Source organism: Rhinoraja longicauda, chromosome 1 (genome assembly GCF_053455715.1).
Source record: "Rhinoraja longicauda isolate Sanriku21f chromosome 1, sRhiLon1.1, whole genome shotgun sequence".
NCBI lineage: Eukaryota > Metazoa > Chordata > Chondrichthyes > Rajiformes > Arhynchobatidae > Rhinoraja > Rhinoraja longicauda.
Genome location: NC_135953.1, coordinates 143,267,900 through 143,295,765, shown reverse-complemented (window position 1 = coordinate 143,295,765; position 27,866 = coordinate 143,267,900). Strand labels below are relative to the sequence as shown.

The 27,866-nt window shown below is 51.4% G+C and overlaps 1 protein-coding gene across 2 annotated transcripts in view; it reads right to left on the bottom strand.

Moving 5' to 3' along the window:
• slc49a3 (solute carrier family 49 member 3) overlaps positions 1-27,866 on the bottom strand; it is a 73,484-nt gene that overhangs the window by 31,462 nt on the left and 14,156 nt on the right. For both annotated transcript variants that reach the window (XM_078413071.1, XM_078413078.1), the window contains exons 2-6: positions 22,184-22,342; positions 17,472-17,691; positions 15,062-15,138; positions 14,831-14,968; positions 271-387 (exon numbers count right to left, since the gene is read on the bottom strand). In XM_078413071.1, the coding sequence (XP_078269197.1) occupies positions 271-387; positions 14,831-14,968; positions 15,062-15,138; positions 17,472-17,691; positions 22,184-22,342 (711 nt within the window). The remainder of the gene's footprint in view (positions 1-270; positions 388-14,830; positions 14,969-15,061; positions 15,139-17,471; positions 17,692-22,183; positions 22,343-27,866) is intronic.

Sequence of the window (27,866 nt, the reverse complement as noted above, 5' to 3'; positions counted from 1 at the left end):
CATGTTCTCCACAGATGCTGCCTAAGCCGCTTAGTTGCTCCAGCATCTTGTGTCTGCTCTTATTTGAAAGCCAGCTTTGCACTGAATCCCCCAGTGTCCAGGAACATGGTCAATATATTATGCAGGCTGTGCCAAATGACATCCCCCAACAAGAAGAACGACTCGATTCATTGTCCAAATGAAAACAGATAATTCTGAATTCTGAAAAGTCTGACACTTTGTGGAATAATAAGGAATAACAGTAAAAGGGATTTTAAAATATGGCCTTACGTTTGAGTATCCCCGGACACAGACAATCTGCTGTAAGAGCGCAGAGAAGGCAGTAAAAACACCGATTCCTCCCCCAAAGCAGATCATCATGATCACGTACGCCTTGTTCTTCATCAACTGCAATTTAAAAATGAAAGCACATGTTACAGCATGTCCACAAATCTGCAACATCAAGTGGTACATCACAAGTTTCAACATGCCAGAGACCCGGGTTCCATCCCAACTACGGATGCTGTCTGTACGGAGTTTGCACGTTCTCCCCGTGACCTGCGTGGGTTTTCTCCGAGATCTCCGGTTTCCTCCCACACACCAAAGATGTGCAGGTTTGTAGGTTAATTGCCTTGGTATGAAAGTAAAATTGTCCCTCGTTGTGTAGGCTAGTGTTAATGTACGGGGATCGCTGGTTGGCGCGGATTCGGCGGGCCGAAGGGCCTGTTTCTGTGCTGTATCTCAACTAAACGGAACTAAAAGTCACTGTTTTAGTTCTGTTACTAATTTCAGCACTAGTCTTACATAATACTTCACCTAATGGAAGGTGGACAGATAGTTGATGGTGGTTTCTGCTGGACGTCAGAAGAGGCACTTTGCCACTTTAGGACTGCAACTCCTTTTGAACAAATCGATTCAAACCCCGAATTGCCATGACAACATGTACAGCCAAGTTTCACAAACATGCCGTTTTGTAGTCATCTTCAAAGCAGTATCAGAGCACAAGAAAGTAGTTTTAGTGTCTCAGCAGGTTCGTGGAGTACAAGACTATTTGATAAGACAGGCTTGGATTTTTCATGTCAGTTGTTAGTTAACTGCAAAGTATTTGACCATCAAGGCATGTACAATGCAACGCCTCAGAGATTGGTGCTGCCTGATCTACAGGGCTGTGACTAGAGGTCTCAGAGATTGGTGCTGCCTGATCTACAGGGATGTGACTAGTGGTGGACCTGAGATTGGTGCTGCCTGATCTACAGGGATGTGACTAGTGGTGGACCTGAGATTGGTGCTGCCTGATCTACAGGGATGTGACTAGTGGTGGACCTGAGATTGGTGCTGCCTGATCTACAGGGATGTGACTAGTGGTGGGCCTGAGATTGGTGCTGCCTAATCTACAGGGATGTGACTAGTGCAATTAAATTAGAAGATTGGTAAATTGGCCAATAAGTCCATTTAATAGCTAAAATAAGCAAGGCTTGCTCAAGGGGAGCGGCCTGTCGGGCAGCAGCCTTGTCGAGGTAAGTGCCTTGTGAGTAAAGTGCGAGTCTTTGGCTCGAGATTCTTCGGCAAGGAGGCTACACCTGATTTGAAACTTGTGATTATTTTGTTCACTGAAGAAATGGCAGGCAAGTTGGTGCAGTGTGCTTCCTGCAGGATGTGGGCAGTTAGGGACACCGATGGAACATCTGGAAACTAAATCTGCAGGAATTGTGTCCAGGTGCAGCTCCTGAGTGACCGTGTTGGGGAACTGGAGAAGCAGCTGGATGACCTTGGGGCCATCCGGGACAACGAGAGCTTCCTGGACAGGACCGACAGTGAGGTTGTCACTCCAAAGATACAGGAAGAGAGAAGGTGGGTGACTAGGAGAAAAGGGAGTAAACATGGAGAGCAGGAGACCCCGATGGCTGTGCCTAATGAAAACAGGTCCGCTCTCTTGAGAGCTGTCGGGGCAGAAGGCTTTTCCAGTCCGAGCAGCGGACAGGTCGGTGATTCCAATCCTGGCAATGAGACTCGACCGGGGAGATCGACGTCAGGCAGAGCCATAGTAGTGGGTGACTCCATTGTCCAAGGTGTGGACAGGAGATTCTGTGGCGGCTGGCGAGACTTGAGGATAGTCTGTTGCCTCCCTGGTGCCAGGGTTAAAGATGTCACGGACCGACTTCAGAACATCCTCAAGAGGGAAGGTGAACAGCCAGAAGTAGTTGTGCACGTGGGCCCGAACGACGTCGGGAGGAAGAGGAAGGAGGTACTGCAATGTGAGTTTAGCGAGTTAGGAAGAAGATTGAAAAGCAGGACTTCTAGGGTGGTTATCTCTGGATTGTTTCCTGTACCTCATGCTGGTGAGGGCAGGAACAGAGAGATCGGGGATATGAATGTATGGCTGTGGGGCTGGAGCAGGGATTGAGATTTATAGACCATTGGGATCTCTTCTGGGGTAGGAGTGACCTGTACAAAAGGGGTTAGGTTACACCTTAACAGCAGGAGGACCAACGTTCTGGCAGGCAGGTTTGCTAGTGCTACACGTGTGGGTTTAAACTAAGTACTGGGGGGGAGGGGTTGACAAATTGGGAATATGGAGATGGAGTTAAAGGGGAAGCAAATACAGGAGAAATTGCAAAAGACTCTCGAATAAATGGGAAGGAAAGTTCAAGATGGGATAAGCGAGTAAGGTCAGGGCCAATAGTGACTGGTGTGAGAAGGGAGGTGAATACTGAAGTTAAAGTGTTGTATTTGAATGCGCGAAGAATAAAAAATAAAGTGGATGAGCATGAGGCTCATTGGCAAGTATGATGTTGTGGAAATCACAGAGACATGGCTGCAAGAGGACCAGGGCTGGGAACTGAATATTCAGCGGTATACGACCTATCGAAAAGACAGACAGGTGGGCAGAGGGGGTGGGGTCGCTCTGTTGGTAAGGAATAATATTCAGTGCCTTGCAAGGGGTGACATAGAAGCAGGAGATGTAGAATCAGTATGGATAGAAATGAGGAATTGTAAGGGTAAAAAGACCCTCATGGGAGTTATCTACAGGCCCCCAAACAGTAGCCTCGACATAGGGTGCATGTTGAATCAAGAGCTAAAATTGGCATGTCGCAAATGTAATGCTACGGTGGTTATGAGAGATTTCAACATGCAGGTAGACTGGGAAAATCAGATTGGTAATGGACCCTAGGAAAGGGAGTTTGTGGAGTGCCTCCGAGATGGCTTCTTAGAACAGCTTGTACTGGAGCCCACCAGGCAATTCTGGATTTAGTGTTGTGTAATGAACCGGATTTGATAAGGGAACTCAAGGTAAAAGAGCCATTAAGAGGCAATGATCATAATATGATAAGTTTTAATCTATAATTTGAGAGGGAGAAGGGAAAATCGAAAGTGTCAGTATTGCAGTTGAGCAAGGGGGACTATAGAGGCATGAGGGAAGAGCTGGCCAGAGTTGACTGGAAAGAGACCCTAGCAGGGAAGACGGTGGAACAACAATGGCAGATATTTCTGGGAATAATACAGAAGGTGCAGGATCAGTTCATTCCAAAGAGGAAGAGAGATTCTAAGGGGAGTAAGAGGCAACCGTGGCTGACAAGGGAAGTCAAGGACAGTATAAAAATAAAAGAGAAGTAGTATAACATAGCAAAGGTGAGCGGGAAGCCAGAGGATTGGAACTCTTTTAAAGAGCAACAGAAGAGAACTAAAAAGGCAATACGGGGAGAAAAGATGAGGTACGAAGGTAAGCTAGCCAAGAATATAAAGGAGGATAGTAAAAGCTTCTTTAGGTACGTGAAGAGGAAAAAAATAGTTAATAGTGAAGAAAGCTAATGGCATGTTGGCCTTTATGACAAGAGGAGTTGAGTATAGGAGCAAAGAGGTCCTTCTGCAGTTCTACAGGGCCCTAGTGAGACCGCACCTGGAGTACTGTGTGCAGTTTTGGTCTCCAAATTTGAGGAAGGATATTCTTGCTATTGAGGGCGTGCAGCGTAGGTTAATTCCTGGAATGGCGGAACTGTCATATGTTGAAAGACTGGAGCGACCAGGCTTGTATACACTGGAATTTAGAAGGATGAGAGGAGATCTTATTGAAACAAATAAGATTATCAAGGGATTGGACTTGCTAGAGGCAGGAAACATGTTCCCAATGTTGGGGGAGTCCAGAACCAGGAGCCACAATTTAAGAATAAGAGGTAGGCCATTTAGAACGGAGATGAGGAAAAACATTTTCACTCAGTTGTAAATCTGTGGAATTCTCCTCCTCAGAAGGCAGTGGAGGCCAATTCACTGGATGCTTTCAAGAGAGTTAGATAGAGCTCTTAATGATAGCGGAGTCAGGGGGTATGGGGAGAGGGCAGGAGCGGGGTACTGATTGTGAATGATCAGTCATGATCACATTGAATGGCAGTGCTGGCACGAAGGGCCGAATGGCCTACTCCTGCACCTATTGTCTAAGATCCTGTCTGTAATGTTTTCAGATAGCAATGGAATTTCAGGGCCAGTAGACCAGCAAGATGAGGCATAGAATGATGCTGCCATTGAACGTCAGAGAAGTTTAATGTCCCAAATTGAGGAAGGGCGTCCTTGCTATAGAGGCAGTGCAACGTAGGTTCACCAGGTTAATCCCCAGGATGGCGGGACTGTCATATGAGGAAAGATTGGAAAGACTGGGCTTGTATTCACTGGAGTTTGGGAGGTTGAGAGGGGATCTTATAGAGACGTATAAAATCATAAAAGGACTGGACAAGCTAGATGCAGGAAAAATGTTCCCAATGCTGGGGGAGTCCAGAATCAGGGGCCACAGTCTAAGAATAAAGGGGAGGCCATTTAGACAATACACAATAGTTAAAACTTTTTCACCCAGAGTTACGAATTTGTGGGATTCTCTGCTGCAAAAAGCACTGGATGAATTTAAAAGAGCTCTTGGGGCTAGTGGAATTAAGGGACACGGGTTACTGATTGTGGATGATCAGTCATGAACACAATGAATGGTGGTGCTGGCTCGAAGGGCCAAATGGGTTCCTCCTGCACCTATTTTCCATGTTAGAAATGGTCCACATTGTAAGGATAACATCTGAATCATCTGGATCAGGCCCAGTTTCCAAGAATTACCCAGTAGTAATATTAGTAATCCCTCAGAACTATGTTGTTTGTGCCTTGATCAGCTCAGAATTCAGTGTTTCCCATTTAACTGATTAATTCATTAGTACGGGCGTCAGGGGTTATGTGGAGAAGGCAGGAGAATGGGGTTAAGCGGGAGAGATAGATTAGCCATGATTGAATGGCGGAGTAGACTTAATGGACCGAATGGCCTAATTCTGCTCCTATCACTTATGACCTTAACTATTGAAAACTAATACTGTGAAAAGCAGCAGATAATCACAGAATGCAGCTGCCATTTAGCTCACCTCCAAAGTGCATTTGAACACCCGAAGCTAACAGAAATAATGAGCTGAGAAAACATGGAAATGATGGTGAGAAGGACAAAGTGTACAGAGAGAACATGACACATGGAGCGCAATGAAGGCAAATGCAAGGTTACCTATTCTGGTACCAATAACGGGAAAGTAGACATTTAAATGGAGCAAGACCATAACACTTTGATATTCAGGACTCCTTGTAAGAGAAAACCAAAGATAATATGCACAAACAGTGAGTACTTAAAGAAACGAGGCAGATGAAGGATAAAAGTAAGGAACTCTTATTACAACAGTACAAGTGTTGCCAAGATGACATCGTAACTGTTCTCGTCTCCTTCAAGAAGGATTCACTGGCCTTCAAGGCAATCCAGAAAAGATTCATCAGAATGAGTCTAGGAACAAGGAATTTACTAATGAGCAAAACTGAACAGACTGAGCTCATCTTCTCCTGCAAACAAAATGATGACCATCAGAATATATCTGGGAAAATCCCAGTATTCTCCAGCACGGTCAGCATGGAAGGCACAGTCAGCCCGGTCAGCCCAGACAGCACGGACGGCAGGGTCGGCAGGGTCGGCAGGGTCGGCAGGGACGGCAGGGTCAGCACGGACGGCACGGTCAGCACGGACGGCACGGTCAGCACGGACAGCCCTGACGGCACGGTCGGTACGGACGACAGGGTCGGCACGGACGGCAGTCAGCACGGACGGCACGGTCAGCACGGACGTCACGGTCAGCACGGACGTCACGGTCAGCACGGACGTCACGGTCAGCACGGACGTCACGGTCAGCACGGACGGCACGGTCAGCACGGACGGCACGGTCAGCACGGACGGCACGGTCAGCACGGACGGCACGGTCAGCACGGACGGCACAGCCAGCCCTGACGGCACGGTCAGCACGGACGGCACGGTCAGCACGGACGGCACGGTCAGCACGGACGGCACGGACAGCCCTGACGGCACGGTCGGTACGGACGACAGGGTCGGCACGGACGGCAGTCAGCACGGACGTCACGGTCAGCACGGACGTCACGGTCAGCACGGACGTCACGGTCAGCACGGACGTCACGGTCAGCACGGACGTCACGGTCAGCACGGACGTCACGGTCAGCCCGGTCAGCCCAGACAGCACGGACGGCAGGGTCGGCAGGGACGGCAGGGTCAGCACGGACGGCACGGTCAGCACGGACGGCACGGTCAGCACGGACAGCCCTGACGGCACGGTCGGTACGGACGACAGGGTCGGCACGGACGGCAGTCAGCACGGACGGCACGGTCAGCACGGACGTCACGGTCAGCACGGACGTCACGGTCAGCACGGACGTCACGGTCAGCACGGACGTCACGGTCAGCACGGACGGCACGGTCAGCACGGACGGCACGGTCAGCACGGACGGCACGGTCAGCACGGACGGCACGGCCAGCCCTGACGGCACGGTCAGCACGGACGGCACGGTCAGCACGGACGGCACGGTCAGCACGGACAGCCCTGACGGCACGGTCGGTACGGACGACAGGGTCGGCACGGACGGCAGTCAGCACGGACGTCACGGTCAGCACGGACGTCACGGTCAGCACGGACGTCACGGTCAGCACGGACGTCACGGTCAGCACGGACGTCACGGTCAGCACGGACGTCACGGTCAGCACGGACGGCACGGTCAGCACGGACGGCACGGTCAGCACGGACGGCACGGCCAGCCCTGACGGCACGGTCAGTACGGACGGCACGGTCAGCACGGACGGCACGGTCAGCACGGACGGCACGGTCAGCACGGACGGCACGGTCAGCACGGACGGCACTGTCGGCCCGGACGGACGGTCAGCCTGGACGGACGGTCAACACGGTCAACATGGACGGCACGGTCAGCCTGGACGGCACGGTCAGCACGGACGGCACGGTCAGCACGGACGGCACGGTCAGCACGGACGGCACGGTCAGCACGGACGGCACGGTCAGCACGGACGGCACGGTCAGCCCGGACGGCACGGTCAGCCCGGACGGCACGGTCAGCCCAGTCGGCCCAGACAGCACGGCCAGCCCAGACAGCACGGTCAGTACGGACGGCACGGTCAGCACGGATGGCACGGTCGGCCCGGACGGACGGTCAGCACGGTCAGCCTGGATGGACGGTCAGCACGGTCAACATGGACGGCACGGTCAGCCTGGACGGCACGGTCAGCCTGGACGGCACGGTCAGCCTGGACGGCACGGTCAGCACGGACGGCACGGTCAGCCTGGAAGGCACGGTCAGCCCATACGGCACGGTCGGCACGGTCAGCACGAACGGCACGGTCAGCACGGATAGCCCGTACGGCACGGTCAGCACGGTCAGCCCGTACGGCACGGTCAGCACGGACGGCACCGTCATCCCGTAAGGCACAGTCAGCACCGTCAGCACGGCCAGCCCAGACAGCACGGTCAGTATGGACGGCACGGTCAGCACGGATGGCACGGTCGGCCCGGACGGACGGTCAGCACGGTCAGCCTGGATGGACTGGACGGCACGGTCAGCCCATACGGCACGGACTGCACGGTCGGCACGGACGGCACGGTCAGCCCGTACGGCACGGTCAGCCCGTACGGCACGGTCAGCACGGTCAGCCCGTACGGCACGGTCAGCACGGTCAGCCCGTACGGCACGGTCAGCACGGTTAGCCCGTACGGCACGGTCAGCACGGTCAGCCCGTACGGCACGGTCAGCACGGACGGCACCGTCATCCCGTAAGGCACAGTCAGCACCGTCAGCACGGCCAGCCCAGACAGCACGGTCAGTATGGACGGCACGGTCAGCACGGATGGCACGGTCGGCCCGGACGGACGGTCAGCACGGTCAGCCTGGATGGACTGGACGGCACGGTCAGCCCATACGGCACGGACTGCACGGTCGGCACGGTCGGCCCGGACGGCCCGGACTGCACGGTCGGCCCGGACGGCACGGTCGGCCAGGACGGCACGGTCTGCTCGTACGGCACGGTCGGCAAGGACGGCCCGTACGGCACGGTCGGCACGGACGGCCCGTACGGCACGGTCAGCCCGTACGGCACGGTCAGCCCGTACGGCACGGTCAGCCCGTACGGCACGGTCAGCCCGTACGGCACGGTCAGCCCGTACGGCACGGTCAGCACGGTCAGCCCGTACGGCACGGTCAGCACGGTCAGCCCTTACGGCACGGTCAGCACGGTTAGCCCGTACGGCACGGTCAGCACGGTCAGCCCGTACGGCACGGTCAGCACGGACGGCACCGTCATCCCGTAAGGCACGGTCAGCACCGTCAGCACGGCCAGCCCAGACAGCATGGTCAGTATGGACGGCACGGTCAGCACGGATGGCACGGTCGGCCCGGACGGACGGTCAGCACGGTCAGCCTGGATGGACTGCCAGCACGGTCAACATGGATGGCACAGTCAGCCTGGACGGCACGGCCAGCCTGGACGGCACGGTCAGCACGGTCAGCCCTTACGGCACGGTCAGCACGGTTAGCCCGTACGGCACGGTCAGCACGGTCAGCCCGTACGGCACGGTCAGCACGGACGGCACCGTCATCCCGTAAGGCACGGTCAGCACGGCCAGCCCAGACAGCACGGTCAGTATGGACGGCACGGTCAGCACGGATGGCACGGTCGGCCCGGACGGACGGTCAGCACGGTCAGCCTGGATGGACTGCCAGCACGGTCAACATGGACGGCACAGTCAGCCTGGACGGCACGGCCAGCCTGGACGGCACGGTCAGCACGGTCAGCCTGGACGGCACGGTCAGCCCATACGGCACGGACTGCACGGTCGGCACGGACGGCACGGTCGGCACGGTCTGCTCGTACGGCACGGTCGGCACGGACGGCCCGTACGGCACGGTCAGCCCGTACGGCACGGTCAGCCCGTACGGCACAGTCAGCCCGTACGGCACGGTCGGCACGGACGGCAGTCAGCACGGACGGCACGGTCAGCACGGACGTCACGGTCAGCACGGACGGCACGGTCAGCACGGACGGCACTGTCGGCCCGGACGGACGGTCAGCCTGGACGGACGGTCAACACGGTCAACATGGACGGCACGGTCAGCACGGACGGCACGGTCAGCACGGTCAGCACGGACGTCACGGTCAGCACGGACGTCACGGTCAGCACGGACGTCACGGTCAGCACGGACGTCACGGTCAGCACGGACGGCACGGTCAGCACGGACGGCACGGTGGCACGGACGGCACGGTCAGTACGGACGGCACGGTCAGCACGGTCAGCACGGACGGCACAGTCAGCACGGACGGCACTGTTGGCCCGGACGGACGGTCAGCCTGGACGGACGGTCAACACGGTCAACATGGACGGCACGGTCAGCCTGGACGGCACGGTCAGCCTGGACGGCACGGTCAGCAAGGACGGCACGGTCAGCACGGACGGCACGGTCAGCACGGACGGCACGGTCAGCACGGACGGCACGGTCAGCACGGACGGCACGGTCAGCTCGGACGGCACGGTCAGCACGGACGGCACGGTCAGCCCGGACGGCACGGTCAGCCCAGTCGGCCCAGACAGCACGGTCGGCACAGACAGCACGGACGACACGGTCGGCACGGTCAGCACGGACGTCACGGTCAGCACGGACGTCACGGTCAGCACGGACGGCGCGGTCAGCACGGACGGCGCGGTCAGCACGGACGGCACGGTCAGCACGGACGGCACGGTCAGCACGGACGGCGCGGTCAGCACGGACAGTGCGGTCAGCACGGACGGCACGGTCAGCACGGCCAGCCCAGACAGCACGGTCAGTACGGACGGCACGGTCAGCACGGATGGCACGGTCGGCCCGGACGGATGGTCAGCACGGTCAGCCTGGATGGACGGTCAGCACGGTCAGCCTGGACGGCACGGTCAGCCTGGACGGCACGGTCAGCCTGGACGGCACGGTCAGCACGGACGGCACGGTCAGCCTGGAAGGCACGGTCAGCCCATACGGCACGGACATCACGGTCAGCACGGACGTCACGGTCAGCACGGACGGCGCGGTCAGCACGGACGGCACGGTCAGCACGGACGGCACGGTCAGCACGGACGGCGCGGTCAGCACGGACGGCGCGGTCAGCACGGACAGTGCGGTCAGCACGGACGGCACGGTCAGCACGGCCAGCCCAGACAGCACGGTCAGTACGGACGGCACGGTCAGCACGGATGGCACGGTCGGCCCGGACGGATGGTCAGCACGGTCAGCCTGGATGGACGGTCAGCACGGTCAGCCTGGACGGCACGGTCAGCCTGGACGGCACGGTCAGCCTGGACGGCACGGTCAGCACGGACGGCACGGTCAGCCTGGAAGGCACGGTCAGCCCATACGGCACGGTCAGCACGAACGGCACGGTCAGCACGGACGGCACGGTCAGCCCGGACGGCACGGTCAGCTCGGACGGCACGGTCGGCCCGGTCAGCCCGGACGGCACGGACGGCCCGTACGGCACGGTCGGCACGGACGGCCCGGTCAGCACGGACGGCCCGTACGGCACGGTCAGCACGGACGGCACGGTCAGCACGGACAGCACGGTCGGCCCGTACGGCACGGTCGGCCCGTACGGCACGGTCGGCCCGTACGGCACGGTCAGCCCGTACGGCACGGTCAGCCCGTACGGCACGGTCAGCACGGTCAGCCCGTACGGCACGGTCAGCACGGTCAGCCCGTACGGCACGGTCAGCACGGTTAGCCCGTACGGCACGGTCAGCCCGTACGGCACCGTCATCCCGTAAGGCACGGTCAGCACCGTCAGCACGGCCAGCCCAGACAGCACGGTCAGTATGGACGGCACGGTCAGCACGGATGGCACGGTCGGCCCGGACGGACGGTCAGCACGGTCAGCCTGGATGGACTGTCAGCACGGTCAACATGGACGGCACAGTCAGCCTGGACGGCACGGCCTGCCTGGACGGCACGGTCAGCACGGTCAGCCTGGACGGCATGGTCAGCACGGTCAGCCTGGACGGCACGGTCGGCACGGACGGCACGGTCGGCCCGGACGGCACGGTCGGCCCGGACGGCCCGGTCGGCACGGTCTGCTCGTACGGCACGGTCGGCAAGGACGGCCCGTACGGCACGGACGGCCCGTACGGCACGGTCGGCCCGTACGGCACGGTCAGCCCGTACGGCACGGTCAGCCCGTACGGCACGGTCAGCCCGTACGGCACGGTCAGCCCATACGGCACGGTCAGCCCGTACGGCACGGTCAGCCCGTACGGCACGGTCAGCCCGTACGGCACGGTCAGCACGGTCAGCCCGTACGGCACGGTCAGCACGGTTAGCCCGTACGGCGCGGTCAGCACGGTCAGCCCGTACGGCACGGTCAGCATGGACGGCACCGTCATCCCGTACGGCACGGTCAGCACGGACGGCACCGTCAGCACGGCCAGCCCAGACAGCACGGTCAGTATGGACGGCACGGTCAGCACGGATGGCACGGTCGGCCCGGACGGACGGTCAGCACGGTCAGCCTGGATGGACGGCCAGCACGGTCAACATGGACGGCACGGTCAGCCTGGACGGCACGGCCAGCCTGGACGGCACGGCCAGCCTGGACGGCACGGTCAGCACGGTCAGCCTGGACGGCATGGTCAGCACGGTCAGCCTGGACGGCACGGTCAGCACGGACGGCACGGTCAGCCTGGACGGCACGGTCAGCCCATACGGCACGGTCAGCACGGTCAGCCCGGACGGCACGGTCGGCCCGGACGGCACGGTCGGCCCGGACGGCACGGTCGGCCTGGACGGCACGGTCGGCACGGACTGCACGGTCAGCCCGGACGGCACGGTCAGCCCGGACGGCACGGTCAGCCCGGATGGCCCGGTCTGCTCGTACGGCACGGTCTGCCCGTACGGCACGGTCAGCACGGACGGCCCGTACAGCCCGTACGGCACGGTCAGCCCGATCAGCCCGTACGGCACGGTCAGCACGGTCAGCCCGTACGGCACGGTCAGCACGGACGGCACCGTCATCCCGTACGGCACGGTCAGCACGGACGGCACGGTCAGCACGGACGGCACCGTCAGCCCGTACGGCACGGTCAGCCCGTACGGCACGGTCAGCCCGTATGGCACGGTCAGCACCGTCAGCCCGTACGGCACGGTCAGCACGGACGGCACCGTCGGCCCGGACGGACGGTCAGCACGGACGCCAGGATCAGCACGGACGCCAGGGTCAGCACGGTCAGACCGTACGGCACGGGTCAGCCCTTACGGCACGGTCAGCCCTTACGGCACGGTCAGCCCTTACGGGACGGTCAGCACGGACGACACCGTCGGCCCGGACGGACGGTCAGCCTGGACGGCACCGTAGGTACACAGGCGGAAGTTGCGTAACCTCACGTCCCAGGCGGGCACCATTGGTGGAGCGGGAGCACATGGTCGCTGGCTGGGTGAGGTGGCCTGGGTCGGTGACGTCACCTTGTCCCTTATTTGGAGTGAGCTAGTTGGCAACCCTACTGGGCTGGCTTCACATGGAGTTGGGTGTGCAGTTCTGGTTGTCACACTGTAAGGAGGATGTGATTGCACTGGAGAGCAATTCACCAGGATGTTACCAGGATTGCAGGGTTTTAGTTCTGGTGAGATTGGATTAGCTGTGCTTGTTTTCTCTGGACCGTCGGAGGTTGCAGAGAGACATGATAAAAGAATAAAAGATTATGAGAGGCATAGAAAGGGTAGACAGTCAGAACATTTTTCTGACGGTGGAAATGACAGGAACCAAAGGGATATTATTAGACATGTGATAGAATATTTTTCCCCAGGTAGGGGTTTCAAAATCAAGATGGTACAGGTTCAGTGTGTGAGAACTTGAGAGGGATTTTTTTCTCTTTGAAAAGAGAATTGTTGTTGATATCTGGAATGCTGTCAGAGGAGGTGGTGGAAACAGATACGATCACTATGTTTAAGAGGCAAGGAGTGGAAGAATGCTGTCTTACTGCAATCAAATGGGTGGCAAAAAGGTCATCGTGAATATGGTGGGCCGAAAGGCCCATTTCCGTGCTGTTCACTATGGCACTACAACAAAATTCTAGATACCTAGCAGGCCAGGCAGCAACTGCCAGTTAACATTTCAGGTCACTAACTTTTCTCAGATCACAATTGAAAAGGCAGGAAACTTGTATTTATAGGTGTAGAATACAAGTGCAGGTAGGCCAAGCCAAACAGCACAAAGACTGGCCTGGCCTGCATTGTTCTGGTTACGCAACAGCACAATAGGGGCTGCAGAGATGGTCTACCAGGAAGCTACAGATCTGGAGAGATATGATGACACAGAAAACTGACAAGGCTGGCGTGTTTTCCTTGGGGAAATTTAATTGAGATGTAGAACATAATAAGGGCCAAGACTGGTTATGGGAGGTTCTCCCCTATCACAAAGGTCAATAATTACATGACAAGGATACATAAAAGGTTTCTTGAGGAGTTAGGAAAAAAACGTCTTCACTCGAGAGTTGCAGTGATCTGGAATTCACAGCTTCAAAGCAAAAATGCGGAAACCACACTTGAAAAAAGCCTCACTTGGATAATCTCCTGAAGATCTGTAACCTGCAAGTCCACTTATATCAGTTTACAATACTGCATGATAGACACAAAGCTGGAGTAACTCAGCAGAACAGGCAGCATCTCGCCGGTGTACAAGAGTCCACATCTAGAACAATGGATACAGTAGATGAGGTTGGAGGAGGTGCAAGTGAACCTCTGCCTGACCTGAAAGGACTGTCAGGGTCCCTGGACAGAGTCGAGGGAAGAGGAATAGGGACTTTTATACCTCGGCGAGACCAAACGTAGACTGGGCGATTGTTTCACGGCGCACCTTCGCTCAGCCCGCCTGAACCAACCTGATCTCCAGGTTGCTAAACACTTTAACTCCCCTTCCCATTCCCACACTGACCTTTCTGTCCTCGGTCTCCTCCATTGTCAGAGTGAGTCTGAATGCAAATTGGAGGAACAGCATCTCATATTTTGCTTGGGCAGCTTACAGCCCAGTGATATGAATATTGATTTCTCTCACTTCAGGTAGCCCCGGCATTCCCTCTCTCTACATCCCTCCCCCACCCAAGTCACACTAGCTTCTCATTTTCACCCTACAAACAGCTAACAATGGCCTGTTTCCTTTTTGCATATCTTTTATTCGTTGTTCTTTATCTCTCCACATCACCGTCTATTTCTCTCGTTTCCCTTATCCCTAACCAGTCTGAAGAAGGGTCTCGATCTGAAACATCACCCATTCCTTCTCTCCCGAGATGCTGCCTGACCAGTTACTGAGTTACTCTAGCTTTTTGTGTCGATCTTCAGTTTAAACATGCATCTGCAGTTCCTTCCTGTACAATACTACATGTACCTGCAAAGTGCCAAACTCATTTAAAATATATCTGCAGTACAATCATTGTTAGTTCATAACAGCACTGTGAGAAACAATCATGTAAAACAAAAGCAAATGAGCCCTTACCATCCAGATTCCTGTAAAAAAAGGCTCAGAGGTAGAGTTGGCAGCACCTGCAGAAGGTGGTGTTGGGGGCACTGTCTGACGGATCCCGAGTGTTGTAAGAAGGCAGGCAATCACTGCAGGAACGATGTAGACACCCAGCTGCAAGTGGAACACATTGGGTAATTTCCCTCAATGATCCTCTGGAACACAGCAATGTGCACTCAGTATAAAACATGTTCAATTTCTGCTTACCAGTACCGGCATTGAAGATGGATCCTTCATCAGTAGTGGAGAAAGGATGTTGGCAAACAGAATACCCAATGGATTGGCTAGATTGCCAGGGGAAAAAAACAAAGTCTAATTGTCACATTTGAACATAGGCAGACAGTTACTACCTCAAGTGAGCTTATTTTTCATTCGTGGCAGTTTATGTTTGAAGTATTCTATTCCGCATTTTAGTTGAGCATTAATCTAACCACATAAATGACTATTCCTGTGAAAGAGAAAGAAAGCCACTTACAAGTTACTCTAATTTAAATACAGTGTTTCTTCTGCAAGAACATACATAAACATGCAAATTTCCATTTCAGAGAAACGTTTAATATTCACACTGGAATCATAAGTTCTCTTTCTCACATATTACACTAGGTAAACAAGAGACTTTGTACAACTTGAGCCCAGAGAGAGCAGAAAGCAACAGTATGAATCAAATTCTACATGGTGGCTGAAAGCAAAGAAGAAATTGGAGAAGATAGACACAAAAAGCTGGAGTAACTCAGCAGATCAGACAGCATCTCTGCAGAAAAAGAATAGGTGACGTTTCGGGTCGAGACCTTTCTCCAGACAGAGTCTGGGGAAAGGGAAACAAGAGATATAGACGGTGATATCGAGAGATATAGAACAAATAAATGAAAGATATGCAAAAAGTAACTAAGATCAAGGAAACAGTCCATTGTTGGCTGTGGACTGGGTGATAATGAGTTATACAGACAATAGAACTCACCAAGAAGACAAAGAAACTAATACAACAAAGGTACCTGAGGAGGGGGTGGTTTGGGTGGGAAGGGCCTGAGGTGGGGTGGTTCGGGGGAGCAGTTGGTTTGGGTGGGAACCTTCCCCTGCACCCTTAGGAGATGTACCACCTGTCCCTATACCTCCTCCCTCAACTGTGTACAGGTGTGTTTCAGGTGAGACAGAGGTTCACTTGCATCTCCCCCAACCTTATCTACTGTATCTGTCTTTCCAGGTGTAGACTCGTACATCGGCGAGACCAAGCGCAGACTGGACAAGGGTTTCACTCAGGCCGCCTTGGCCTACATGATCTCCTGGTTGCCAAACACTTTAACTCTCCTTCCCATTCCTATACTGACTTTTCTGTCCCGGGCCTCCTCCATTGTCAGAGTGAGGCCACACGCAAATTGAAAAAAAAAACCCTCATATTTCACTTGGGCGGCTTACAAACCAGTGGTATGAAATTATTTCTCCAACTTCAAGTAATCCTTGCATCCCTCTCTCCATCCCTCCCCCACCCTAGTAGTTGTACTAGTTTCACTGTCATCTTGGTGAGTTCCATTGGCTGTATAACTCATTATCACCCAGCCCACAATGGATCATTTCCTTGATCATTACTTTTTTGCATATCTTTCATTAATTTGTTCTATATCTTTCCATATCACCATCTGGAGATGCAACACCTGTCCCTACACCTCCTCCCGCGATTCCATCCAAGGACCGCGACAGACCTTTCAGGTGGGGTAGTGGTTCACTTGCACTTCCTCCAACCTCAACTACTGTTCCAGGTGTGGACTCCTATATATCAAAGGGCAGGCTTGGCGTTCGTTTCGCTGAACACCTGCGCTCAGTCCGCCTAAACCTATCTCATCTCCCGGTTGCTAAACACTTTAACTCCCCCTCCCATTCCCACACTGACCTTTCTGTCCTGGGCCTCCTCCATTGTCAGAGTGAGGCCCAGCACAAATTGGAGGAACAGCTCCTTATATTTCGCTTGGGCAGCTTACACCCCAGCGGTATGAACATTAACTTCAAGTAACCCTTGCTTGCCCTCTCCCTCCATCCCCTTCTTAGTTCTCCAACCCGTCTGACTGTCCCCCTGATTAAATTTTATCTTTGTATGCTTCGTTGTCACATTCTCCAAGCTAACAGTGATCTATTCTACATTTTCCTTGACCTCCATCCCTTCACACCTGACACTTCCCTATTTCTGTCTCCCTCTCCCCTGACTTAGTCTGAAGAAGGGTCTGAAGAAACATCACCTATTTCCTTTCTCCAGCAATGCTGCCTGATCTTACTCCAGCTCTTTGTATTTATCTTTGGTTGAAACCAGCATCTGCAGTTCCTTGCTACACAAGAAATTGGAGAAGTTGGCTGGCATGGCAACTTTGTACATTTTCCTGTCCATCTAAGGATCTCCCCATGGTGCCACAACACTCGAATAGAATATCGCAGTTTTGGAAGCTCTAACAACCTCCTTGCTTTTCGTCATCTTAAGACCAAGGACCAGACATGTCTCTTATTGCCCGAGGAAATAGAAAGCTTGCGTTTCCCCAGCCGCTGGGCTAATCATTAAATATAGTCCACAGTGGAAGCACCGCCATTTTAAAAAAAAGATGTATTGGCATTTATTCTAAACCAAACCACTCACCCATTGATGAAATCATGTTTGCTGTAGCTCTTTGATGTTCTGGAAACCAAAGAGCTGCCACCTTTGTTGGAGAAAAAAGAACCAGAGGCTGTGCGAATGCACCGAAAGTCTGACCCACCATCAGGAGTGGAAATTTCCAGCTGTCTTTGGGTACGAAGAATGCAACACTCAACAATTGCACTATACAGCCAGCCAAGTTCAGCCATGAGCTCAGGATCAACTACAGTGCAGAAGATTAGATAGAAGGGATTATTAAACTATTAATACGGGGTCATTTACTGTTTCTATGTCCATATATATTGGAAGATTTGTTTACCATTTGAACTGATGATTACAAATCTTTCACTGCTAAATTTAATATATGTATTGGCATTAGTATTTTTAAATCAGCTCACTCACGTTGGTCGTTCTGTGGGCAGGGCTGTGAATTGTAGAGAGTCCGTCACCAGAGAGGCTGGCCTTTCGGCCTATCATGTCCATGCCGGAACTTTAGCCCAGCTATACTATTCCGCTCTCCTACATCCGCACCATATCTGTGCTTTGCCTCTTAACTATTTTAATTATAACTGATAGAGCTTTTCAGGTATCAGCCACTCAGTGTGTAAACAAAATCTACCTCTCAAATCCTCTTTAAAACTCCTTCCTCTCAAACCAAACAAAATCTACCTCTCAAATCCTCTTTAAAACTCCTTCCTCTCAAACCTCACATTTGTCAGGATGGAATTCTGAAGAATTCTGAAGTCTGAAAAAGGGTGTTGACCCGAAACGCCACCCATTCCTTCTCTCCAGAGATGCTGTCTTGTCCTGCTGAGCTACTCCAGCTTTTTGTGTCTTTATTTGAATTCTATCGGCCAATGTTCCACTTAACCTTCCAATTGATCTATAACCTGCTGTAACCTTAGACTGCCACCCTCATAACACCTGTAATAATGACAGCCTCCCCTCACTGAGCACAACGTCTCTCATGGTGACAGCCTCCCTCACCGGCCAAAACACCACAATGGTGACATCCTCTCTCACTGTGCGCAACACCACTAATGGTGAGTAGACACAAAATGCTGGAGTAACACAGCGGGACAGGCAGCATCTCTGGAGAGAAGGAATGGGTGACGTTTCGGGTTGAAGGGTCTTGCCCCAAAACGTCACCCATCTCTCCAGAGATGCTGCCTGCCCTGCTGAGTTACTCCAGCTTTTTGTGTCCATCTTCAGCCTGCACTACATGTTTGATCTAGTCTTGGGAAATTGGATGGGGCAAGTGGATGAAGTGTTCGTGGAGGAGCCTTCTGGGACCAGTGACCGCTGTTCGATTAGGTTTAAGATAGTTATGGATAGAGACGGGGCGGGCCCACGAGTTAAAATGCTAAACTGGGGTAAGGCCAATTTTGACGGTATGAGAGAGGGACTCGCTCAAGTTGATTAGAGTAGTGGGACATTGTTAAAATTGTGCTGGCAAGAGCTCAGGATATGCACGTTCCTGTTAGAGTGAAGGGCAAGGCAAGCAAACGCAAGGAAGCTTGGCTGACTAGCAAAATTTAGGCTTTAGTAAGAAGAAGGCATAGGACAGGTATAGGCGGTTAGGATCAAGTTTATCCTTGGAACAGTTTCAGGAACTAAGGAGATAGCTCTGGCAGATATGAGCTAGATGCAGGAAAAATGTTGCCAATGTTGGGGGAGTCCAGAACCAGGGGCCACAGTCTAAGAATAATGGGGAGGCCATTTAAAACTGAGGTGAGAAGTCACTTTTTCACCCAGAGAGTTGTGAATTTGTAGAATTCTCTGCCACAGAGGGCAGTGGAGGCCAATTCACTGGATGAATTTAAAAGAGAGTTAGATAGAGCTCTAGGGGCTAGTGGAATCAAGGTATATGGGGAGAAGGCAGGCACAGGTTACTGATTGTGGATGATCAGCCATGATCACAATGAATGGCGGTGCTGGCTCAAAGGGCCAAATGGCCTCCTCCTGCACCTATTTTCTATCTTTTTGTGTTTCTATGCTCCTATACCATTAAGGATAATCCCGAGATTTTGTGCACATAAAGTGAAAAAAGATGACCAGAGATCGAGTGGGACCTATCAGGAATCAAAGTGTTCAATTGTGTGTGGAGTCACAGGAGATAGGCAAGGTCCTCAAAGAGTCTTTCTCCTCGGTTTTTACTGTGGAGAAAGATAGGAGGACTAAGCAGTCAATGGAAGTGTCTTGAGAGCACAGTGTTACAGTCGAAGAGGTGCTGAATCCAGGTCTGATCAGATATATCCGAGGACATTGTGGGAAACTAGAGGGGAAATTGCGGAGCCCTTGCTGAGATTTACGAGTCGTCGGAAGACTGGACTCGTAAAATTGTGCCTCTGAATAAAGAAGGGCTGCAGGGAAAAGGCTGGGAACTATAAGCCAGTGAGCTTAACATCTGTAGTGGAAAGTTACTGGAGAGTATTCTGACGGATAGGATAGACATGCACATAGATGGACAAGGGCTGATTAGGGATATTCAGCATGATTTTGTTTGTGGAGGTTGTGTCTCATGAGTCTGATTGAGTTTTTTGAAGATGTGACCACAAAAGTTGATGAGGGCAGAGCTGTCTGTGTTGTGGATATGGATTTCAGCAAAGCATTTGACAAGGTTCCACATAGTATGCTGCACTGGAAGGTTAGATCACAAGGGATCCAAGGAGAGATAGCTGAATGGAAAGAAAATTGGCTTCATGGAAGTAAGAAGGTGGAATTTGTAGGAAGGAACTGCAGATGCTGGTTTAAACCGAAGATAGACACAAAAAGCTGGAGTAACTCAGCGGGACAGGCAGCATCTCTGGAGAGAAGTAATGGGTGACGTTTAGGGTCGAGATCCTTCTTCAGAAGGTTGCTTCTTGGACTGGAGGCATGTGACTAGTGGTGTGCCTCAGGGTTTAGTGTTGGGCCCATTGTTGTTTGTCATCCATATCAATGATTTGGATCAGAATGTATATGGCAGAGTAAGGAAGTTTGCAGATGATACTAAAGTGGATGGTATTGTAGATAGCGAAGATGGTTGTCAAAATTTGCAGCAGGATCTAGATCAGTTGGCCAGGTGGGCTGAGGAATGGTTGATGGAATTTAATACAGAGAAATGTGTGGTGTTGCATTTTGGAAAGTCTAACACGGGCCGGACCAACACTGAATGGTGGGGCTCTGGGAAGAGTTGTAGAGCAGATGGATCAAAGAGTGTGGGTACATAGTTCCTTGAAGGTGGTGTCACAGGTAGATGGGGTGGTCAAAAAGACTTTTGGCACATTGGCCTTCATCAGTCAAGAGTATTGAGTATAGAAGTAGAGAGGCCATGTTGCAATTATACAAGATGTTGGTGAGGCCGCATTTAGAGGATCGTGTTCAGTACTGGGCACTAAGTTATAGGAAGGATAGTGATAAGTTGGAAAGGGTGCAGAGATTTATGTTGCCAGGACTAGAGGGTGTGAGCTACAGGGAGAGGTTGAGCAGGCTGGGACAATATTCCTGGAGCGCAGGAGGATGAGGGGTGATCTCATAGAGGTGTATAAAATCATGGGAGGAATAGATCAGGTAAACGCACAGAGTCTCTTGCCCAGAGTTGGGGAATCTAGTACCAGAGGACATAGATTTAAGGTGAAGGGGGAAAGATTTCATAGGAATCTGAGGGGTAACTTTTTCACATAGAGGATGGTGGAAGTATGGAACTAGCTGCCAGAGGAGGTAGTTGAGGCTGGGACTATCGCAACGTTTAAGAAGCATTTAGACAGGTACATGGATAGGACAGGTTTAGAGAGATATGGGCCAAACGCAGGCAGGTGGGACTAGTGTAGATGGGATATGTTGGCCGGTGTGGGCAAGTTGGGCTGAAGGGCCTGTTTCCACACTGTATCACTCTATGACTCTGGTGTAGATGGGACATGTTGGCCGGTGTGGGCAAGTTGGGCTGAAGGGCCTGTTTCCACACTATATCACTATGGCTTTCTATGACTTTATTCACGTTCAGGTTGTTGACAAATATCACAAAAAGCAGAGGTGCAAGCACTGATCCTGTGGTGCTAAAGTATTCACAGATTTCCAATAAGAAACATCCTCAACCTCTGCTCTGTGCCTCGGGTCATCCAGCCAGTTTTGGATCCAATGAGCCATCGCACCTGAGATCCCACATGCCTTCTGGAGCAGCACACCATACCTGACCTTGTCAATTAGCAAGCACCAATATAGTTGTGTTCTGGTTCCCATCTAAAGGGCCAAATATGTAATCCAGGCTGGCGTTTCAGTGCAGCTCTGAAGAGGATGACCTCATGACAAGTGCCCACATAACGTTGCATCTCCCCGAGCCAACATCAACTAACCCAAAACAATCACATGGTGAATATCAATCCGACCCTCTCATTATCCACAAAAATTAATTACTGGTCTCACTAAATCCTTTAGCAATATTGACAAGGACAAATATATCATTTTAAATTCCCTCCACATAGACTGCCTGACCTGCTGAGTTCCTCCAGCACTTTGTTTTTTTTGCTCAAGATTCTGGTGCTTGCAGTTTCTTGTGTCCCCCGAGATACCATTTTGAATTTCTGATTGAATGCCACCTTTGTGCGAGTCTGTTTTATCGAAGTTAATGGTGTAATAACGGTGGAGGGTAGAGGGTGAATATTGACTGCCCAGGTTGTTGCACGCATGTTCAAATTGCCTAAGGCAACCGTTAAATGATTTGCAACGAAACTTACTGAAGTTTTAAGTCCCAGCGTGTCCAGTATCCATGTCGTCCCAAAGCCAAATGGAATAGATACAACAAGGTAGACCATCGACAACCAATTGACTTGATCCATGGAAATGTGGAAATAGCGGGCGGTCTGATCGGCTACTGGTGCAAATGTCAGCCAGCACTGGAAGGAATGAAAATGGTGACACACTCCTTCCCCAACAAAGAGCGGGCAGTGATTTCAGAACTTACAACCATTGTAACATAATAACATAAAAGGAGAGACATGATTGACGTACAATTTGAACAAGGTTGGCAATTTTCATTAATATTAGCATCTGAAAACATCACGAGGCACAGAATGAGTTATTACAGAACAGTTAGAACATTCAGCCTGCAGTTTATAATAGTTCAAAGCCAGAGCAATCCAACTAGTGGCAGTCTCCACCCTCTCTCCAGGACTCTATAGATTCACATCCACCTCCACCAGCAGCCCACTGAGATCCTAATTACACTCACATAAAAAAACCCTGTCTCTAGTTCTCAGATATTAAACTGGTTGATGCTAGTTTATACCAAATATAGACACAAAGTGCTGGTGCATGTCAGGCAGCATCTCTGGAGAGAAAGGATGGGTGATGTTTCAGGTCGGGACCCAAAACGTCAGCCATTCTTTCTCTCCAGAGATGCTGCCTGACCCGCTGTGTTACTGTAGCATTTTGTGTCTATCAATACCTTGGGATATTCTACTCTGTAAAATGTATACACACAGGTTCCTGCTGTAATACGTACAAACATAAGTATCATGAACTTGTCACTAGCTATCTCTGCAATTTAATAAGGTCTCAGCTGATTCGATGACAACATCAACTCCATACCGTCATCGATTGGCAGAAACCTTCAACCCCACTTGCTTATCAAGTATCTCAATAATTCCATCTTAAAAAGTATGTAATTACTCTGCTTCCACTGCCCTTTGAGAAAGAGAGTTATAAGGATTCATAGCCCTCAGAAAAGTTTATTCACAAAATGCTGGAGTAACTCAGCAGGTCAGGCAGCATCTCGGGAGAGAAGGAATGGGTGACGTTTCGGGTCGAGTCCCTTCTTCAGGCTGATGTCAGGGGGGCGGGACAAAGGAAGGATATAGGTGGAGACAGGAAGATCTGGGAAGGTGGAGGGGAAGGGAGGGACAGAGGAACTATCTAAAGTTGGAGAAGTCGATGTTCATACCACTGGGCTGCAAACTGCCCAGGTGAAATATGAGGTGCTGTTCCTCCAATTTCCGGTGGGCCTCACTATGGCACTGGAGGATTTGAAGTATCGCGTGCAGTTCTGGTCGTCCCATTACAGGAAGATTATGAAAGCTTTGGAGAGGGTGCAGAGGAGGTTTGCCAGCATGATGCCTGGATTAGAGGGTTTCAGCTGCAGGGAGAGGGTGGACAGACTTGGACTGCTTTGGGATTGGAGCGTTGGAGGTTGCAGGGAGACCTGAAGTATATAGAATTATGATAAGCTTAGGGATAGACAATGAAAAAAGCTAATACTAGAGAATGTAGCATTAAGAAGAGAGGGACAATGTTTAAAGGAGATGTTTAGTTTAGTGTAGAGATACAGCGCGGAAACAGGCCCTTTGGCCCACCGGGTCCGCGCCGACCAGCGATCCCCGTTTATTAACACTATCCCACACACACTCGGAACAATTTTTACATTTACCAAGCCAATTAACCTATATACCTGTACATCTTTGGAGTGTGGGAGGAAACCGAAGATCCTGAGAAAACACACGCAGGTCACGGGGAGAACGTGCAACTCCGTACATCTCCGTGGTCGGGATGGAACCCGGGTCTCTGGCACTGCTAGCGCTGTAAGGCAGCAACTCTACCGCTGCAGCACCGTGACCACAGGGTAGCTCTTCCTGGACCCCATCTATTCTAACCTTCCCATGCAGGACCTAATCAAAGGCCACATCGACAATGTCTATTGCCCTGCCCTCAGTAAGCCGAGAGGGCACAGGCGGAGGTAAGAGGGGAAAGATTTAAGGCAGACCTCAGGGGCAATATTTTCACAGAGAGTAGTTATTATCCAGAATGCCAAGAAAGCTACAGAGGCAGGTGCAATTATTATGACTTTAGAAATATATATTTGGACAGAAATGTGGATAGGAGGATGTTGATGGTTATGGGCCAGATACTGGCAAATGGGACAGCCCAGTATGCCAGGAGCAGTTTGCTAAACAAGATGAGAGCCATGGTATCAGAGGGAAGATACTAAGGAAGATACTAGCATGGGTATCAGGTTGGCTGGATGGCAGAAGGCAAAGAAACTGCACACAATACTCCAGATGTGGTCTAACCGGGGCTCAAACAACTGCAGAACCTCTTTACTCCTATACTGAAATCCTCTTGTTATGAAGGCCAACATTCCATTAGCTTTCTTCACTGCCTGCTGTACCTGCATGCCAACTTTCAGTGACTGGTGTACAAGGACACCCAGGTCTCGCTGCACCTCCCCCTTACCTAACCTAACTCCATTGAGAAAATAATCAGCCTCCTTGTTTTTGCCACCAAAGTGGATAACCTCACAATCCTCGCACATTAACACTACCCTACACACACGAAGGACAATTTACACATACACCAAGCCAATTAACCTACATACCTGTAAGTCTTTGGAGTGTGGGAGGAAACCGAAGATCTCGGAGAAAACCCCACACGGTCATGGGGAGAACGTACATACTCCGTACAGACAGCACCCATAGTCGGGATTGAACCTGGGTCTCCAGCACTGCATTCGCTGTAAGGCAGCAACTCTACCGCTGCGCCACCTATGTTGATGTTGGAGAGCAAACCTCCCAACATTTAATTTTACAAATTCATAATACTGATGTCCAAAATTCAGAATTTTACATCAAAATTCATAATTTGGCACTTAATGCCACTTTTCAGCAAAACGAGGTATGCACGCCAAATGTGCATACGTGTTGCGCTACATTCATGTGTGAAAAATGACTATTATTTCCAACAGTCTGTAGTTCTTGGACTACATGTACAATGTCAGGCCTATTATGAGTATATTCTGCTATTTATAGAAAGGTTATTGAACAGAGTTAATTTTTTGCAACACAAAGAAAAAATTATTTTGCTTTGTTTTTTGTATTTTGCTTTTTCCTTACACATACCAATTCTCTTGGTATTGAATAAAAGACCAATGGTCATAAAATGTATGACTAAGTTATGAAGAAAGAGTTGATATATGCGACTCGACTAAGCATACGAAAGTACTTGTTGAAGTAAATTCGCACATTAATTGATAATCAGCCCAAAAAGGTGGTAATTGGTTTTCCTGCTGTGTTTTATATCTTAACCCAGTTTTAATTAATTAATATAGTTATATAATCTTGCACTTAAATTTAATATTTACTCATTACAGTTCTACCACTGATTTTCTGGCACTCTTGGTTCCAGAGCTTTGCTGGTTTATCCAGCAGGCCAAGGAAGTCGGCTGTGGGGATAGATGTGCTGGCTCCAGCTGGGCTGGAGTTCCAGAGCCCCGGCCGCAGGTTGCAAACTCAACCCACCGATCGGCCATGGAAGTCCCGATGAGGACGAGATTGGCTGCCTTGCCCAGCCTAGGTGCCACATTTTCGGGGAGACTTCCAGGGCGGGGGGGATTTCTCGTGGAAGCCCTAGCGACCTCTAGCGGCCGAATTGACAAATTGCAATTACCGACTGTTTTGCGGAAGAATGTGAGGCGAAATCGGAATGGTGCAAATAAAATAAGAAAGCGGAAACTTTCCGCCAAATTCGGAAAGTTGGGGGAGGGTCCTGAGAGAGTTTATGAGAATGAGAATGATCCCAGGAATGATTGGATTCGCATATGATGAACGTTTGATGGCACTGGGCCTGTACTCACTGTAGTTTCGAAGGATAAGGGGAGTCCTAATTAAGGGTGTCAGTGGTTATGGGGAGAAGGCAAGAGATTGGGATTGAAAGGGACAGATAGATCAGCCATGAGTGGTGGAGTTGACTCCTGTAAATTATGAACTTGGTCGGCATGGGCAAGGGCTGACTAGGGATAGTCAGCATGGGTTTGTACGTGGGAGATCGTGTCTCACAAATCTGATTGAATTTTTTGAAGACGTGACCAAAGAGGTTGATGAAGGCGGAGCTGTAGATGTTGTGTACATAGACTTCAGTAAGGCATTCAACAAGGTTCTGCATGGTAGGCTGCTCTGGAAGGTTAGATAGCATGGGATCCAAGGAGAGATAGCTGAATGGATAGCAAATTGGCTCCATGGAAGGAAGCAGAGGGTAATGGTGGAAGGTTGCTTCTTGGACTGGAGGCCTGTGACCAGTGGTGTGCCTCAGGGTTCAGTGCTGGGCCCGTTACTGTTTCTCATCTACATCAATGATTTGGATGAGAACATACATGGCAAGATTAGCAAGTTTGCTGATGATACATAAGTTAGTAGTTTTGCAGATAGTGAAGATGGTTGTGAACGATTGCAGCAGGATCTGGATCAATTGGCCAGGAGGGCGGAGGAATGGTTGATGGCATTTAATACAGAATAGTGTGAGGTGTTGCATTTTGGGATGTCGAACAAGGGTAGGACCTACACAGTAAATGGTCGGCCTCTGGGTAGTGTTGTAGAGCAGAGGGATCTAGGAGTACAGGTGCATGGTTCCTTGAAGGTCGAGTTGCAGGTAGATAAGGTGGTCAAAAAGGCTTTTGGCACTTTGCCCTTCATCAGTCAGAGTATTGAGTATAGAAGTTGGGATTTATTCACAAAATGCTGGAATAACTCAGCAGGTCAGGCAGCATCTCAGGAGAGAAGGAAATTGGGAGGTCATGTTGCAGTTGTATAAGATGTTGGTGAGACTGCATTTAGAATATTGTGTTCAGTTATAGGAAAGATATTGTCAAGCTCAAAAGGGTTCAGAAATGATTTACAAGGATATTGCCAGGACTAGAGGGTGTGAGCTATAGGGAGAGGTTGAGTAGGTTAGGTCTCTATTCCATGGAGCACAGGAGGATGAGGGGAATATATAACAGTATATATAGCAGTATATAAAATCATGAGGGGAATAGATCGGGTAGATGCACAGTCTTTTGCCCAGAGTAGGGGAATCGAGGACCAGAGGACATAGGTTCAAGGTGAAAAGATTTAATAGGAATCCAAGGAGTCACTTTTTCACACAAAGGGTGGTGGATGTATGGAACAAGCTGCCAGAGGAGGTAGTTGAGGCTGGGAAAATCCCATCGTTTAAGTAACAGTTAGACAGTTACATGGATAAGACAGGTTTGGAGGGATATGGACCAAGCACAGGCAAGTGGGACTAGTGTAGCTGGGACATTGTTGGCCGGTGTGGGCAAGTTGGGTTGAAGGGCCTGTTTCCACACTGTATCACTCTATGACTAGTGTAGCTGGGACATGTTGGCCGTTGTGGGCGAGTTGGGTTGAAGGCATATTTCCACACTGTATCACCTATGAAGGTGGGCCAAAGGACCTGTTTCTGTGCTGTAGTTCTCTTGCTGTCTCTTCACAATTTTCCATGCATAAAGCCACACAGAGCATCCCTAATTATTCTTTGCCTTTCCAAATGCCTCAGCATTCACTTCCCATTTCCCAGGGAACACATGCTCTGGTCATGGCGATCTATCCACCTTTATGTTCACCAATGCATTCTTCCAATCAACTACAGCCAACT